The sequence below is a fragment of the Protopterus annectens genome, chromosome 2.part1, assembly GCF_019279795.1.
Source record: "Protopterus annectens isolate FY-2018-M chromosome 2.part1, PAN1.0, whole genome shotgun sequence".
Lineage (NCBI taxonomy): Eukaryota > Metazoa > Chordata > Ceratodontiformes > Protopteridae > Protopterus > Protopterus annectens.
Genome location: NC_056729.1, coordinates 286900717 through 286917366, shown reverse-complemented (window position 1 = coordinate 286917366; position 16650 = coordinate 286900717). Strand labels below are relative to the sequence as shown.

The 16650-nt window shown below is 39.0% G+C and overlaps 1 protein-coding gene across 1 annotated transcript in view; it reads left to right on the top strand.

Annotated features, from left to right (window-relative positions):
* Positions 1–16650, top strand: part of RRH (retinal pigment epithelium-derived rhodopsin homolog) — a 341638-nt gene that overhangs the window by 164709 nt on the left and 160279 nt on the right. The window contains exon 4 of the mRNA XM_044062132.1: positions 4400–4553. Within this exon, the coding sequence (XP_043918067.1) occupies positions 4400–4553 (154 nt within the window). The remainder of the gene's footprint in view (positions 1–4399; positions 4554–16650) is intronic.

Here is a 16650-nt window from a genome sequence, read left to right as displayed (position 1 = left end):
GACTGAGACCTGGTTCAAGGCTCTAGAGAGCACCCCTGCATTACCAGGCTATAACTCATACCACACTTGTCGGACATCTAACCTGGACCAGAACACCAAAGGCAGAGGTATGTCCATATTCATTAAGGATATCCACACCTCCAGGCTAGTTGCTCAGCATAATGCATCCAAGGTTATCCAAGTGCAACTAACTCTGGGCAAAACTGCAATTCAAATTGTAGCTTGCTACAGATCCCCCACCATGCCCCAGGATTCCCACTCCTCTTTTCTTGATATACTGGAAAATATTAGGGTTCAACCAAACACCCTAATAATGGGCGATTTCAACTACCTCATCATTAACTGAGAAAACTACTCATGTACCAACTCCTTCACTCAGCGCTTTCTGGAATTCATAAATTCCAATGCCCTGGATCAACTTATTCACACCCTCACCAGGGGCAACAATATCCTAGACCTAGTCATTACCAACATGAGTGACCAATGTTCCACACCTGAAGTCAACTCCTCGTTGGTCAGATCCGACCATAAGCTAATCACCCTAGATATCTGTATCCCACCCCCGCCCACCATTAAGGAAACCATGGTGAAAAATTTCTCCAAAGCCAACTTCATGCTTCTTAAGACAGAAGTGGTGAACTTCATGACACCCATGCAGATGGACAATACAGTTATGACTGCTGAATCCTACACAAATGCATTCTATAAGCACTTACATGGAGTGCATGGATCATGCTATTCCAAACAGAACCAAGACACTATCCTCCAAATAAAGGAAGCCAATCTGGTGGTCCCCTGCCATAAACAAACTCTACAACAGAAGGAAGAAATTGTTGCAAAAGAGAGTAAAATCCCATGAATGGAGGAGCTCCCTGGAAGCCTTACTAAGAAGCTGAGATCCCTTATAAGATCCTCTAAAGCTAGCAATGAAAACAAAATCACCACTGATTCTAAGGGCAATCACAAAGCATTCTATAGCTATGCCAAGAATCTCAATGGCAACACCCAGATCTGCCCTGAGTTACAGCACAACGGCACAAAAATTACAGAACCAACTGATATTGCCAACATCCTGGCAGATAGGTTCAGTGCTAACTTTACCCCCCTCTCACACTCTAAAGGGCCCATATCTATACAGGAAGAATGCAGAATCCCTGTAATCATATATATGCAGGTAAAAACTGCACTCTGTAAAACGAAATACACAGCATCCATGGGACCGGACAACATCCCAGGCTGCGTTTTACATGAACTTCAGAACGAACTGGCTCCCCACCTAAGCACCATGTTCAATCATAGTCTCACTTTAGGCTTTGTGCTCACTGAATGATGCACAGCAACAGTTATCCCACTCCACAAAGGGGGAGCCACCACTGATCCTGGGAACTATCACCCTATTAGCCTGATGAGCCTGGTCTGCAAGGCCATGGAATGTATCATCATGGAACTCATAAACAAAGACATTGGTAACCTCCAAACTCTGGACCCCATCCATTCCGTGTTTGTGAAAGGCAGATCATGCCTTCTGAACCTGATCGACTTCTTTGAGGCAGTCACCAAAGCCATAGAAGAGGGTAAGGTTGTTCACACAGCCTATCTTGACCTCGTCAAGGCTTTTGACACCATCCCCCATTCTGGAATTATAGCTAAACTCACTAAACTAGGTATAAGTCCCTATGTCACAAGATGGGTTGCCAACTGGCTTACTGACAGAACCCACACTGTAAAAGTTGCAGACTCCAAATCTGACTTCAAACCAATGACAAGTGGAGTACCCCAGGGTTCAGTCCTCTGACCTCTCCTGTTTGATATCTACTTCTCTGAAGTAAAGGTGAACACAGAAGGCCTCTGGTTAACAAAGTTCACAGATGACTGCAAACTAGGAGCCAAAGTCGAGTCCCCAAATGATGTGGACATCCTACAGAAAGCCCTCACTGAGACAGATGCCTGGTGTCAGAGGCATGGCCAAAGCTCAGTGCCAAAAAGTGCATTGTCATCCCCTTTGGTAAAAACTCTGTACCCATGAACTACCACATAAATGGCAGTCTACTTAATGCAGAATGTGTGATAAGAGACCTTGGGATCCAGGTGGACAGTAGTCTCTCCTTTGATAATCACATCATCACAGTAGTCAGGAAATCCTTCTATGTGGCACACCTCATCAGAAAAGGGTTCTCATCCAGGAAAAAAGAGGTCATTGTTCCCCTCTACTCGGCAGTCATTAGATGCATTATAGAGTACAATGCCCTTTTTGGAATGTACCTCACAAGACATCTGCAGCAGCTGGAAAGGCCATAGAAGTACCTCACAAAGTGGATTACTGGCCTCAAACAGATGCCCTACACTGACCATCTCAAAAAACTCCAGCTTTACTCTGTACCACATCGCTTACTCCAAGGAGATCTCTGCCTAACATATAAAGCTATGTTAAACCCAGAGTTGTTGGGCATGCTACACCTAAATAAATTCTAATCCCTCTGAGCTACATGCTCTAGGGACCTAAACCTTGTCACCACAATAAACAGGACATGCTGGAGGGATAGATTCCTGTCCCAGAGACTTCTTATACTCTGGAACAAGCTACCCATCTATGTCAAGCAAAGTTCCTCATTAGCACTCTTCAAGAAAAATCTTGATGAGTGGATGGGAAATAGGAACTACACCCCAGGGATCACTTCTGTGGCTCTGCTCGATAGGGGCACAGGAAATTAAATTTCTTGTGTGGTGTAAGCCAGGGAACCTTGTTGGCTAGGCTTACTTAGGCCCTTGGGCCGATAGCCTAGTACCTACTTATGAACGTATGGCTGTTGTACTTATAAGGGTTTCTGTTGTTACACAGCATCCAGAAAAAGAACACATAAGATTTAAACTATTTGTAGTACTTTACTGTGCTATTTCTAAAGACAGTTCTTTACTCTCCATAGACTTAAAGGCTTGAATTTCTGTTCCTCTCTGTTTTTATTCATGCCTCCATTTATCTCTCTCTCTCTCTCTCTCTCTCTATATATATATATATATATATATATAGTCAATAGAATTCCCTTTTAAAACATAGCAGCCAGAGCACTTTCCAAGATACCCATTTTAAAATTTACACCATATCATCGTCATGTTCCTGTTTTGCTAAAAGTCTGAACTGATTTAAACATCGAGCTATAGGATTTTGTCTGTACCCAGACCATCCTTTGCCTCAGCAGAACCTTTGTGACCATGCTGACAGGGCCTGGGATGTGGAGACAGCAACATCATTAAGTCAGTATTGCATGCTTAATTATTGCATGAGCACTCAACATCACAAGGCCAGCCTCCCCTTGGATGCCTCATAAGTGTCCACTCTTTGACATCACTTTCCCCTTGATTCTTTGGGAATCTGTCTTCAGAAAAGAAGCTTTGAAACAGTGATACTTGCTGTAGTCTTTCATATTTCATCTAGAATCTGACACATTATGGTTACTGCAAAATTGTAAAGATATATGGGTGCATACATGTTGGGCTATACTGCTACATGTTGTAACACCTCACCTGCCTGCATCAGCTAAAATAAAGGGTGAGGATTATCAGAAATGGCATATTTTTTCACAAGCTCTGTATATTACCGATTCTAGGACTGTAAAACATGGCACATTTCCAACAGCAGATTATTTTTCCAGCAAATTCTATGAAAGAAAACTTTCCACTTTGCAAAAGAACTTAAGATTTGATCTGTAAAAATGCAGTCAGATCCATGGTAAACATATAAAATGAGGAAGAGGAATTCCTAATGCTGAATCAAATAAGCAAACATTATTAATGAAAACAATAACTGGTAGATTTCACTTGGCAAAGAATTAGGCGTCCTTATGATAATTTTTTGTGTTTTTTTTAATAAGTAGTTAAATACCACATTAAGATTCTTGGTAAATAACGAAGACAAATTTGTTCCTTGATTCAGGTTGTATGGCTGTGTGAAAACAGATCTGTTTGTTCTGCAATGTAAAAATGGTGCATTATATAAATCATTTAATATGGAATTATGGTGACTTAACTAAGTGCCAGTAAATGTTTTAACAAAATGGTTTCATTGCCTATCTGTTTCTGCAAATGCTTTCAGCTATCAAAGAGTTACATGTATCTAGCTATGCATTTTAATAAAATACTCTGAGGTCTTTCCCAGTTATGAGATCAGCAGTAAGTTTATTTCAGAAGTAATCGATTGACTGTTTATTTTAGATAAGGGATAGTAAAATAAAATATGCAGTTTTATTCTTTTTATAATAATGATGACATTTTACATTCCGGTTTATGTATATAAATATGATCTAGTCTGCATACTGCATTCAGAAGAGATTGCTTTTGTGACCTTTATGCAGTACAACACTATTATGAAATATTTTTATATGCAGCTTTTATTTTTTTATAGTTGAGAAGATGACTAAACATACGTACACTACCATGATTCTAACAGCTTGGATAAATGCTTTGTTCTGGGCCTTTGTACCCATTGTGGGCTGGGCAAGTTATGCTCCTGATCCGACTGGAGCCACGTGCACTATCAACTGGCGGAAAAATGACACGTAAGTTAAGTCTCAGTATGTCTGTTAGTAATCACCAGGATTTATCACGTATAAATGATGAACAAGCTGATTCTTAATTTACTGACTGGTTGGGACAGAGTGGGCAAATTGTACATTTTAAATTTTGTTATACCAAATCTGATTTGAAATGTAACCCAGTTACATATAAACTTTGAAAACTAGGACAGTATGGTTATACCAGAAAAAATAGTTAATAATTAGTTCCAAAAGTTATGACCGAGAGACAGCCACTGGGCAGCAGCTTATCCAGTATTAAAATGCATATTTAAATAGTAGAAACGTACTCAGATAATAAAAATCCAACAGTTTATTTTACAGGCACCAGGTAAGCGCTTTCACTTACAGCTTCATCAGGCCATTACATTTTAAAAACCTCCATTGCTTTATATACTGATCACATATTAAGACTAATTGTCCAATTTAGTATCTTAAAGCAGAACAATCAGCATATATGCTGTAGGATACGTACATAGAGCATATAGATATTAAAAAACAACATATCTACACACCATAAATACTATATGAATAGATAAATATCTGAACACATTACTAATGTATTGTCACTATTTCATTGTGTCAAATACTACCTTTAAAAACTACTTATGAAAATGTATGCTTTCTATAAAAAATATACGCTTGTGTACACATTCTACTTCTAATTAGTAGATAAGTGTGTTTATAACCACAAATTATACTAGTACAATAAATAAAATAACATCTCATTAATTTATCAAAATAGGCTATATCAGCTGAGTACATGAAACAAGGTAGTATATACATAAAAAGCAGCTAAATATATAAAAAAGAATAATATATACATAGAAATCATGATCATAATGCCACCATAATATTGCCTCTAATTAGCGATCAGACGCCCAGATTTTAATACAGGTTTCAATGAGGCTCTCTCATTGAGGCTTCTACCTTTGTCTGCTCTCATTTTCACAATACAGTTGATTTCCCTTTTTTCTGTATTGTTCCTTATGTTGCCCTCCCTTACAATAGGGGCTATAGTATCAATGACCAGGAGGCATTTGCTCTGTTGAGTGCGGCTATATTTATTTGTTTTATTTGTACTTTAATTTTCACACTTTACAGAGATGTGGCGGAAAGCATAGAAAACATTGAATCAGACTACAGACCAATCGGGTCTGTGAGAGCGGAAGAGTCCGCTGTAGCCGGTGCTGGTACTAGCGGTCTGAATAGACATGAACTGGGTCTTAACATCTCTGAAAAAAGATTGAATACTTTATATAAAGGAGGCAAAAACCTGAAGACCAAGTCTGTGATGAGCACGAGGAGTGATGTTAACTCACTACTATTATATGAAGCCAGCAGTGGTGAAGTCAGCACTTCAGTTACAATGGAGATGTTGGAACAAATGCGAACAGCAGTTGATAGACTAGAAATAGATTTTCTTAAGTTAAAACGTTTGTCTACCCAACAACAACACTTTGAAGCATGCCTCAGCAGGGGCATTATACCCAGAGGTTTGCGGGTATTGAAAATGCCCACATACGGTGAGCAATATCCAGAATTACTCACGAAACGGCAGAAACTTAACATAGAGGTGAGCATGAATTATATACAACTACTATTAGAATTCTTTAAGCCAATAGAAGAAGAATTGATTACATCTATAATAGAACAACAAGAAGTGTTGTATTCTAGCTACCCTCATGTTTTAATTGATAATGCTTTGTCTAATGTACTAGATGGAATCTTAGCTTTTGAGAAGCGCTTGTTACAGCCAAAGCACAACAAAATAGACAGAGATACACAAGATTTTCACCTAGGTCATGTCTTTACCTGGCTGAGGCCGACTCAGGCATCGAGACAAATGCCAGCAACTGCAAGGAATGCAGCTAATATCTATACTCCATCTAATAATGAAATAACTAATGACAGTAATACCAATAATAGCAGTAGAAAGGACTCAGAAGTTAATGACATTAATTATAATCCTGCTATAGGTACTGAGTCTAATATCAGCAGAATTAATGTACCTAATGTTAATAGTGTACAAAAAGAAAAAGAAAAAACTCCACCTATCATTATTACTCAAATGGAACCATCTACCAGTTCTCCAGATAATGCCTCACATCAACCTGTTGTGCGCCCTAAAAATAACACCATAGGGACAACACAAAGAGTTATTAATGAACAAAATAATGTCATGGTTTTTCAACAATTCCCCCTTCCCATAGTAATGGAGAAGGGGTTCAGGAGAGAACGTTCCATGAGCCAAGGGCAACAGAAACGGAAACTCTCCAAGGAGAGGGAGCCCAATCAAACACTCAAAAACATGTGGAACCAAACGAAGACTGTTTAGTATGGAATATCCCAAATAGAAGATTGGATAATGATGAAATGAATGTACTGAATAAGGGCTTGAACTGTATTCCCACCACTTCTAGCCAACTTACAGATGTTTTAACTGACATTAAAGTTTTCGTTAGAAATGTGATGTTGAGATATCAGTTTGGAAATGGTGAAAATGATTATAGACAGGTGTTTAAGAAACCCAGTGAATACATACCACATAATCACCCTTTGGTGGAAGCATTCTGTAATTTAGTGGAAGAGGCAAAGTTCAAAGAACAAAACCACCACCGTAACAGGTACAAGCATGCAAAATCTGAAGGTAATGCTACTCAATGCTAGAAGTCTAAACCTCAAAATGCACTATCTCGAGGCACTCCTAAAAATGGAGAACATTGATATCTGTGCAGTAACTGAGACCTGGTTCAAGGCTCCAGAGAGCACCCCTGCAATACCAGGCTACAACTCTTACCACACTTTTCGGCCACCAAAGCAGGACCGAAACACTAATGGTGGATGAGTGTCAATATTCACCAAGGATATTCACACCACCAGGCTAGTTGCCCAACACAATGCGTCTGAAATTCTCCAGGTGCAACTAACACTAGGTAAGACTACAATCCAAATTGTAGCTTGCTACAGATCCCCCACCATACCCCAAGATTCCCACTACACCTTTCTAAACATACTGGAAAATATTAAGATAGAACCAAACACCCTAATACTGGGTGATTTTAACTACCCTGCCATTAACTGGGAAAGCTACTAATGTACCAACACCTTTGCCCAACGGTTCTTGGAATACATAAATTCCAACGCCCTGGATCAACTAATCCATAGTCCCACCAGGGACTCCAATATCCTAGACCTGGTCATTACCAACATGGGAAATCGATGCTCCACACCTATCGTCACCCCCTCGTTAGTCACGTCTGACCATAAGCTAATCACCCTTAACATCCACATCCCTCCCCCACCCCCCAGTAAGGAAACCTCCATAAAAAACTTCTCCAAAGCCAACTTCATGCTACTCAAGTCAGAAGTGACAAACTTCATGACACCCATGCAGACGGGAGCTGAAATTTCAACTGCTGAATCCTACACTAAGGCACTGTACGAGCACATCCACTCATGCATAAATCGTGCCATCCCAAATAGAACCAATATGCTCTCATCCAAAAAAAAGAAGCCAATCTGGTGGTCCCCTGCCATAAACAAACTTTACAACAAAAGGAAGAAACTGTTGCAGAAAAGAGGAAAATCCCAGGATGCAAAAAACTTCCTTACCAGCCTCAGTAAGAAACTGAGATCCCTCATAAAATCCTCCAAAGCTAGTTACGAAAATAAAATTGCCAAAGATTCCAAAGACAACAACAAGGCATTCTATAACTATGTCAAGAATCTAAATGGCAATGCTCAGATCTGCTCTGAGCTAAAACAGAATGGCATTAAATATACTGATCCCAAGGATATTGCCAATATCCTGGCAGATCGATTCAGTGCCAACTTCACCTCCCTCTCACCCCCTAAATGGCCCATCTCAATACCGGAAGATTGCCAAATTCCGGTAATAACGGCCACACAGGTAAAAAACACACTCTCCAAAGCTAAGAATGCAGCATCCATGGGACCAGATGACATCTCGGGCTGTGTACTACATGAACTACAATATGAACTGGCACCTCACCTAAGTGTCATGTTTAATCATAGCCTCACCTCAGGTTTTGTGCCCACTGAGTGGCGCACAGCTACAGTTATCCCACTCCACAAGGGGGGATCCACCTTGGATCCCGGAAACTACCGTCCCATCAGTCTGACAAGCCTTATCTGCAAGGCCATGAAGTGTATTATCATGGAACTTATAAACAAAGACATTGGCAACCTTCAAACACTGGACCCCACCCAGTTTGGGTTTGTGAAGGGCCGATCTTGTCTCCTGAACTTGATTGACTTCTTCGAATCAGTCTCCAGAGCCATGGACAAGGGTAAGGTGGTCCACACAGCCTATCTAGACCTTGCCAAGGCCTTTGACACCTTCCCCCACTCTGGAATCATAGATAAACTTACTAAGCTGGGCATTAATCCCTATGTCACCCAATGGGTTGCTAACTAGCTTACTGATAGAACCCACACTGTAAAAGTAGCCGACTCCAAATCCGGCTCCAGACAAGTGACAAGTGGAGTACCTCAGGGTTCAGTCCTGGGACCACTCTTGTTTGGCATCTACTTCTCTGAAGTACAGGCCAACACTAAGGGACTCTGGATAACAAAGTTTGCAGATGACTGCAAACTGGGAGCCATTACTGAATCCCCAAATGATGTGGATACTCTACAAAAGAGCCTTACAGAAACAGATGCTTGGTGCTAGAGCCATGGGCTCAAGCTCAATGCCAAGAAATGTATAGTTATCCCCTTTGGGAAAAAACATGTATCCATGAATTACCATATAGGTGGCAGTACACTAAACACCGAAAGTTTGATAAGAGACTTAGGGACACAGGTGGACAGTGGTCTCACCTTCGATAACCACATCGCCACAACAGTCAGGAAATCCTTCTATGTGGCACACCTCATCACTAAGGGATTTTCATCCAGAAAAAAGGAGGTCATTGTCCCACTGTACTCATCCCTCATTAGACCCATTATAGAATACAATGCCCCATTTGGTATGTACCTCTCAAGACATCTGCAACAACTGGAAAGGCCACAGAAATACCTCACTAAAAGAATCACAGGCCTAAAGCAGATGCCCTACGCTGACCGTCTTAAAAAACTCCAGCTATACTCTGTAGCATATCGTCTACTCAGAGGGGATCTTTGCTTAACATACAAGGCCATGTCAAACCCAGAGCTGTTGGACATGCTACACTTAAAGAAATCCCAATCCCTCAGAGCCACATGCTCCAGGGATCTAAACCTTGTCATCACAATAAACAAAACATGCTGGAGGGATAGGTTTCTGACCCAGAGACTCCCCAGACTCTGGAATAGATTGCCCATACATGTCAAGCAGAGTGCCTCTTTGGTCCTCTTCAAAAGGAACTTTGACGATTGGATGGGAGAAAGGAAATTCACCCCGGGGATCACATCAGTCGCCCTGCTAGACAGGGGTCCAGGGAAGTAAATAGTGTGGGAAGAAATAGCCAGGGAATTGTTATGGCTAGGCTTGTATAGGCCCTAGGGCTGATAGCCTAGTACCAACCTATGAACCTATAGATTATATAGTGAACAAAGTATTAATTCCACCTACAAAAAATGTAATAGAAGTAATTTAAACAAAAATGAAAGGAAAGCATTACAGAGGTTAAAACAGGATGACACAGTGGTATTTAGACCAGCGGATAAGGGTGGACCCCTGGTAGTCATGGATAAGACAAAATATCATGAGACTATGAAGAATATACTCAGTAATGATGCAATTTATGGCATCATTGATAGGACAAGACTAGACAAAATTAAGTCAAATATATATAACACAATAGTTGAGATAGTGAACAGCTGCATTATTAAAACTTAACTAGCAAGGTTCCTGGAAGTGGAATATCCAATGATTCCAGCAATACAGAGGACACCCAAGATGTCTCTGGTAGGGGATGGTGCACGGAGCCCTTTTCGCTATATGTTGAAAGACACCTTAGACCAATTATAGACAGAAATAAAAAATATACTCAAGGGTACTAAACAATTTCTGTTGGATTTATATGGATTCTTTAATGGAACAAATATGAAATCCAACATGGTGTTTGTAACCTCAGATGTGCAGTCCTTATTCACCATCATTCCCAATTCCTCCGGCATTACTTCCATTAAAAAGTATCTAGTTAAACACAGTGAATACACAGAGCAAAAAGTTGATCTTCTATGTATGTTCCTGGAAATTATATTAGAGAACAATGTCTTTGTGTATGGTGATGACATATACATCCAACATGAAGGCGTAGCTATGGGCACATCTTGTGCCAATAGCTACGCCAACTTGTTTTTGGCCATGTGGGAAGAGGAAGCATTATTTCATAATGCATGGCACCAAAAGAGCATCCCTTTTTATCGACGTTTTGTCAACAACATTTTTTTCACATAGGAAGGTAATTTAATGGATTTAGAAAGATGTGGAATATATGAATAACATGACTACGTATCTTAGGTTTACATCCAATTATTCAGGTACTAGGATTGAGTTCCTGGATGTATTTGTAGAGAGAGAGAGTAATGAATACACATGTCAACACGGGAGTTTATAGAAAATAAATGCTATAGGAATATCCTTCTTCATCGACATAGTATGCATCCCTCGTATATATTTAATAATATTATAAAGGGACAAAGCGTTAGGATATCACGCCTTAATGCTACAGAAGAACGATATCAACAGGAAATTAATGCATTCAAGTGTAGATTACTTAAACGTGGATATAAGGAATCAGAGGTAGAGGCAGGGGTACAAAATATGCACCTACTGAGAGAAAGTACAGCTGCACCTTATTATTCTGCACAAATACATGTACCTAATCAGCATAACAGTGAAACATCTTCATTAAAAATACCTATGTATTTTACCAGTGACAACAGAAACATTAGGGATCTTAGAGATAACCACTGGCGTATTCTTACAATCGATCCACAATTAAGAGACATAGTAGGGGATAAACCTAGATTTCAGTATAAGAATAAATTTAATCTCAAAAGGCTACTATGTCATCCAGTGACTAAAACCAGTAATAATGACTATATAGGGATAAGCCCATGTGGGAAATGTAACTTCTGTACATATATTGAAGCAGGAGATGGGTTTATACACCCAGATACAGGCCAGTATTTTAAGTTTTATGTAAATGCAGATTGTGGTAGTACCCATGTGGTGTATTTGGCTGTATGCCAAAGATGCCTCTTATTCTGTGTCAGTAAGACCAATAGGGCCTTCCGGACTAGAATCAGAAAGCATCTCTATGCTATTAGAATAGGCTATAGCATGAATGCATTAGCCAAACACATTATGGCACATGGGGAGGAGCATGTGTTTCGTTTCATGGTCATTGATACCATTGCCCCTATTGTAAGGGAGGGCAACATAAGGAACAATACAGAAAAAAGGGAAAACAACTGGATTATGAAAATGAGAGCAGACAAAGGTAGAGGCCTCAATGAGACAGCCTCATTGAAACCTGTATTAAAATCTAGGCATCTGATCCCTAATTAGAGGCAATATTATGGTGGCATTATGACCATGATTTCTATGTATATATTATTCTTTTTTTATATATCTAGTTGATTTTTATGTATATACTACCTTGTTTCATGTACTCAAAATATAGCCTATTTTGATAAATTAATGAGATGTTATTTTATTTATTGTACTAGTATAATTTGTGGTTATAAACACACTTATCTACTAATTAGAAATAGAATGTGTACACAAGCGTATATATTTTATAGAAAGCATACATTTTCATAAGTAGTTTTTAAAGGTAGTATTTGACACAATGAAATAGTGACAATACGGTTTACCTTTAAAACCTCGAATCACACTTGTGCGAGTGGTCATATCCTTGCATCGTAAAACGAAACTGGAAAAAGCGACAGTTTCTAATGTTCAAAAAGCAGCAAATCGAACAGCCGATTCGCTGTTTTTCGAACATGAATGTAGACAACAAAAGTATATGCCGTGTAATGTAGGGGGGGCAAGCCCCCCTGCACCCCCCATATGGGGGGGCTGTGCCCCCCACACCCCCCTTCTTTATTATTTTAACTCCGGGATCACACTACAGCAGGGAATGGAACTATTTCCAACTTCCCACTATAGTGCGCTCTGCCCCTAAATGTCGAATGTGCAATGAGTGACTCTCACTGTGCATTTGCTCATTGCACATTCGAACCGTCTTCCGTTCAAAGTTTTCAGGACTTGAAAACTGTCTTTCGAACATTTGACGGTCGCCCGTGTGCAATACGCACATGTAAAAGTAAACCGACAATACATTAGTAATGTGTTCAGATATTTATCTATTCATATAGTATTTATGATGTGTAGATATGTTGTTTTTTAATATATATATATGCTCTATGTACGTATCCTACAGCATATATGCTGATTGTTCTGCTTTAAGATACTAAATTGGACAATTAGTCTTAATATGTGATCAGTATATAAAGCAATGGAGGTTTTTAAAATGTAATGGTCTGATGAAGCTGTAAGTGAAAGCGCTTACCTGGTGCCTGTAAAATAAACTGTTGGATTTTTATTATTTGAGTACGTGTCTACTATTTAAATATGCATTTTAATACTGGCTAAGCTGCTGCCCAGTGGTTGTCTCTCGGTCATAACTTTTGCAACTTCCTGCATTTTTATACTAAAAGGCTGTCAGCACTCCCCCCATGAACAGAAACAAAAATGCTGGGCTACAGGACTTTCCATTCTTCTATTTCTAACATCACCCAAATGTTCTAATATTCTTAACTTCACTTTTCTCTGTTTGTCCTATATACCACTTCTTGGGTGTGCATCCACATCCAATAATATACACTACCCCACATGAGTCACATTTAAACTCATTCTTTATCCAAAATGTCTTTCCATTAATCACCCAACCATCCACATTTTTTATTTTTTTACACACTTTGCACATGCTACAGGAAATGCCCCCAGCCTTTTCCCCACAGTGCTTTGTCCTTTCTGATTCAATAGTTCCCTCAAATTACTGAATCGGCCAGAATTTGTTTGTACTTATATTTAAACATTCTCATTATTAAATTCTCATTCTCTTCTTTTGCCCACTTTAGAAAGTTTAAAAAACAGATAGAATAAGCAACTGGATTTAGTAACCCCAATCGCCTTTCATCTTTACTCACATACAGCACACCTCTTTTCACTGGGTTTAATCTTGACTCTAATATGAAAGAAAACACCAGTTGCACAATTTCCTTATTATATTTTACTGGAATAATATAAACATTTGACATATGCAATATTTTCCTATTAATACTGAATTCACCAGCTAAACCTTTTTCCTGAATGCTAATCTGTGCATCCTTCAGAGAAGACACATTTCTTTCATTTGTTTTATCATAACCTTCCATTGCTTCATAACTACATTTTCCCAAATGTTATTCCTGTCAAAGACACTTAATTCACTGAAAAATACACCACCCTCCAATTTTCACATTACCCAAGCCTTACTTTCATCTTTATTCTGTAATTTCCATCTCCTTTAAATGTCCATTCAGTCAAACCAGCACTTCCGTCATGCATATCAGTTTCAACTATATCATCTGCATATGTCAAAACTACCAGTATCACTACCTCCTTTTTCATCACATATTTAGTATCTTTCATTTTATAAGCTACTTCACTCACTTTCGCATTCATCACTAGTGCAAACAATATTCCTGTCATAGGACATCTTTGTCTTATATCACACTTGTTGCATATTTTTTTACTCAACCACCCATTCATTAACACTTTCACTTTATTATTCTGATGTAATTCTATTACCTATTTCATACTTCCCCATAGCATCCCACAAGGCATCATGTCCTACTGTGTCAAATACATTGCTGATATCACCTACCATAAATTTCACATCCTCCCTTTTGCTTATAACATCATCCACCATTTCTTTCACAAGCAATAATGATTATTGACATCCCTTCCCTTTTCTACTATATATACTTTCTTCCATAATATCCCTCATCTTTCTTTTTTTCTTCTCTTTATTACTCACATAAACATTTTATAATCTGTATTATTTAGTGTGATGGGTCTCCATTTTTTATTTTATTCTTCTCATCTTTCTTCCATATAAATTTTAATATACAGCTACATAACTCTTCATAAATAAACCCTTCCTTTAACCATCCATTCAGTATATTTTCAAAATAACCTCTTTGCAAGCCCATTAATTTCTTTTACTTTCCATACCCTATGCCTTGTGAGCCTGATTCTGAATCAATATTTACTTTCTTAACTACTTCATCCAATTCATTAATAGTAATTTATTTTTCAAATTCTTCCTTAACTTGAAATGGAAATGTCTTTACCTTCCATTCTTTATTATTTCCACCCTTATACTCTCAAACATATTTTACACATGCTATACTACAACACTCACAATTTGTTCTTCTGTTCTTTTTACCTCTCCTTTTACATTTTTCATTTATCTCATTATACTAATATCCTCCTTTACTGTTTTGCCAAAATATGCAGATACCTCCTCAGTTCTCCTTTGTAAATAATATTTCTTTCTAAACAGTAATGCTTTATTTTTTTCCAGTAACTTCTATATATTTTTCCATATTACAATACGCTTTTCTATTATTCTCTAAATTTTCTAATATATTTCTATACATTTTCCCATACTTCACTTTCTCTTCCTTTCTTACATCATCCTGCATCTGAAAAATCACCTTTTATACTTCTTTTAAGTTCAATCCACCAGCCAGACCAGTTTTTATAGATGTCATTCATGGTTATATGATCCTACATTAATACCAGTACTTTGCACACTTCAATTTTACCCCATAATTTCCCCATTTATTCTTTTTATTCCCTTACTTAATTTAATATACTCCTTTTATTCCATCACCTCCATCGATATGTCTAAATAGTCTGAAAAACCTGTCACAACTGTTTCACCATCTGCTACTCACAAGGCTTCCAATAATACAAAATAATCAATTTCAGATCCAAGTCCCCCTTTTTTAAATCCATTGGGCAGGATTCACGAAGGCTTGCACGGAGTGTAAGAGACGTGTAACACTCCATGCAAGCCTCGCGATCCAGGAACAGCCCTAAACTCCGTGTAAGAGACCAGCTAAAACGTCTCTTAAACGGGCTGGGCGTGGACATGCTAAATACCTCACTTGCAGCCGAAAGGTATGCAAATGAGGTATATTAGCGATCCACGAAGCAGAAACCAGTCCGTGTAAGAGACGTTTTAGCTGCAGAAATGTACTCAGTTGACAACTGAGTACGTTTCTGCAAATTCCATAACGGAGCCATGTCAGCTCCAAATAAAGGGTGCATATGTGTCAGGCAGCATGCCAATGGCCAAATATGTGGCCATTGGCAAGGTAACCCGATGCAAAAATAATAAAAATATAATTTTTTTTTCCCGGCGATCGCCGATGTTTAAACCCGGTGCAGCCCCGCGCAAACGGGCTGCGCTGTATAAAAACATAAAAAAGAAGGTTATAAACCCACAAATGTAGGTTTCATGCAATACATGGAATGACAATGCAGGGACCAGCAGACCAAAAACAACATGGCCACCGTGTAGTGGTTGCTAAGGGGGGAAGCTGAGTCTAAGACATGTAACTAAGCATTAGTAGGCAATCTCATGTAAATGAGGGTTAGGATACTGAATCTCACAGTCACATAGCAAATGAGCACAGTCTGAGTAGTGTAAGAGATACATAAGGGGGAGGAATAGAGTAGGAGATCACAGGGGGGAATGGTAGAAAGAAATGCAGTTCATTGGAGGTCAGTGTAACATGACAGATGACAGACAAAGATCATGGAAAGAGGTGTGCCACTAGATAAGTCAGGGAAAGTCAAGAAATGGAAGGTGTACACTGTTACTTACACCAAAGTTTCTTGCTGGGTGTGCATGCGCACGTGTGTGCGCCATGAAGCGCAAGTAGGGCAGTGTGCACACGTGTAAGGCAGGCTGAGCATGTGGGAGCGTGTTGGGAGATGTTTAACACTGTTTGCGCTGGTGTGCGCGCGTGTAGGGCAGGCTGAGCATGTTGGAGGCTGTTGGCA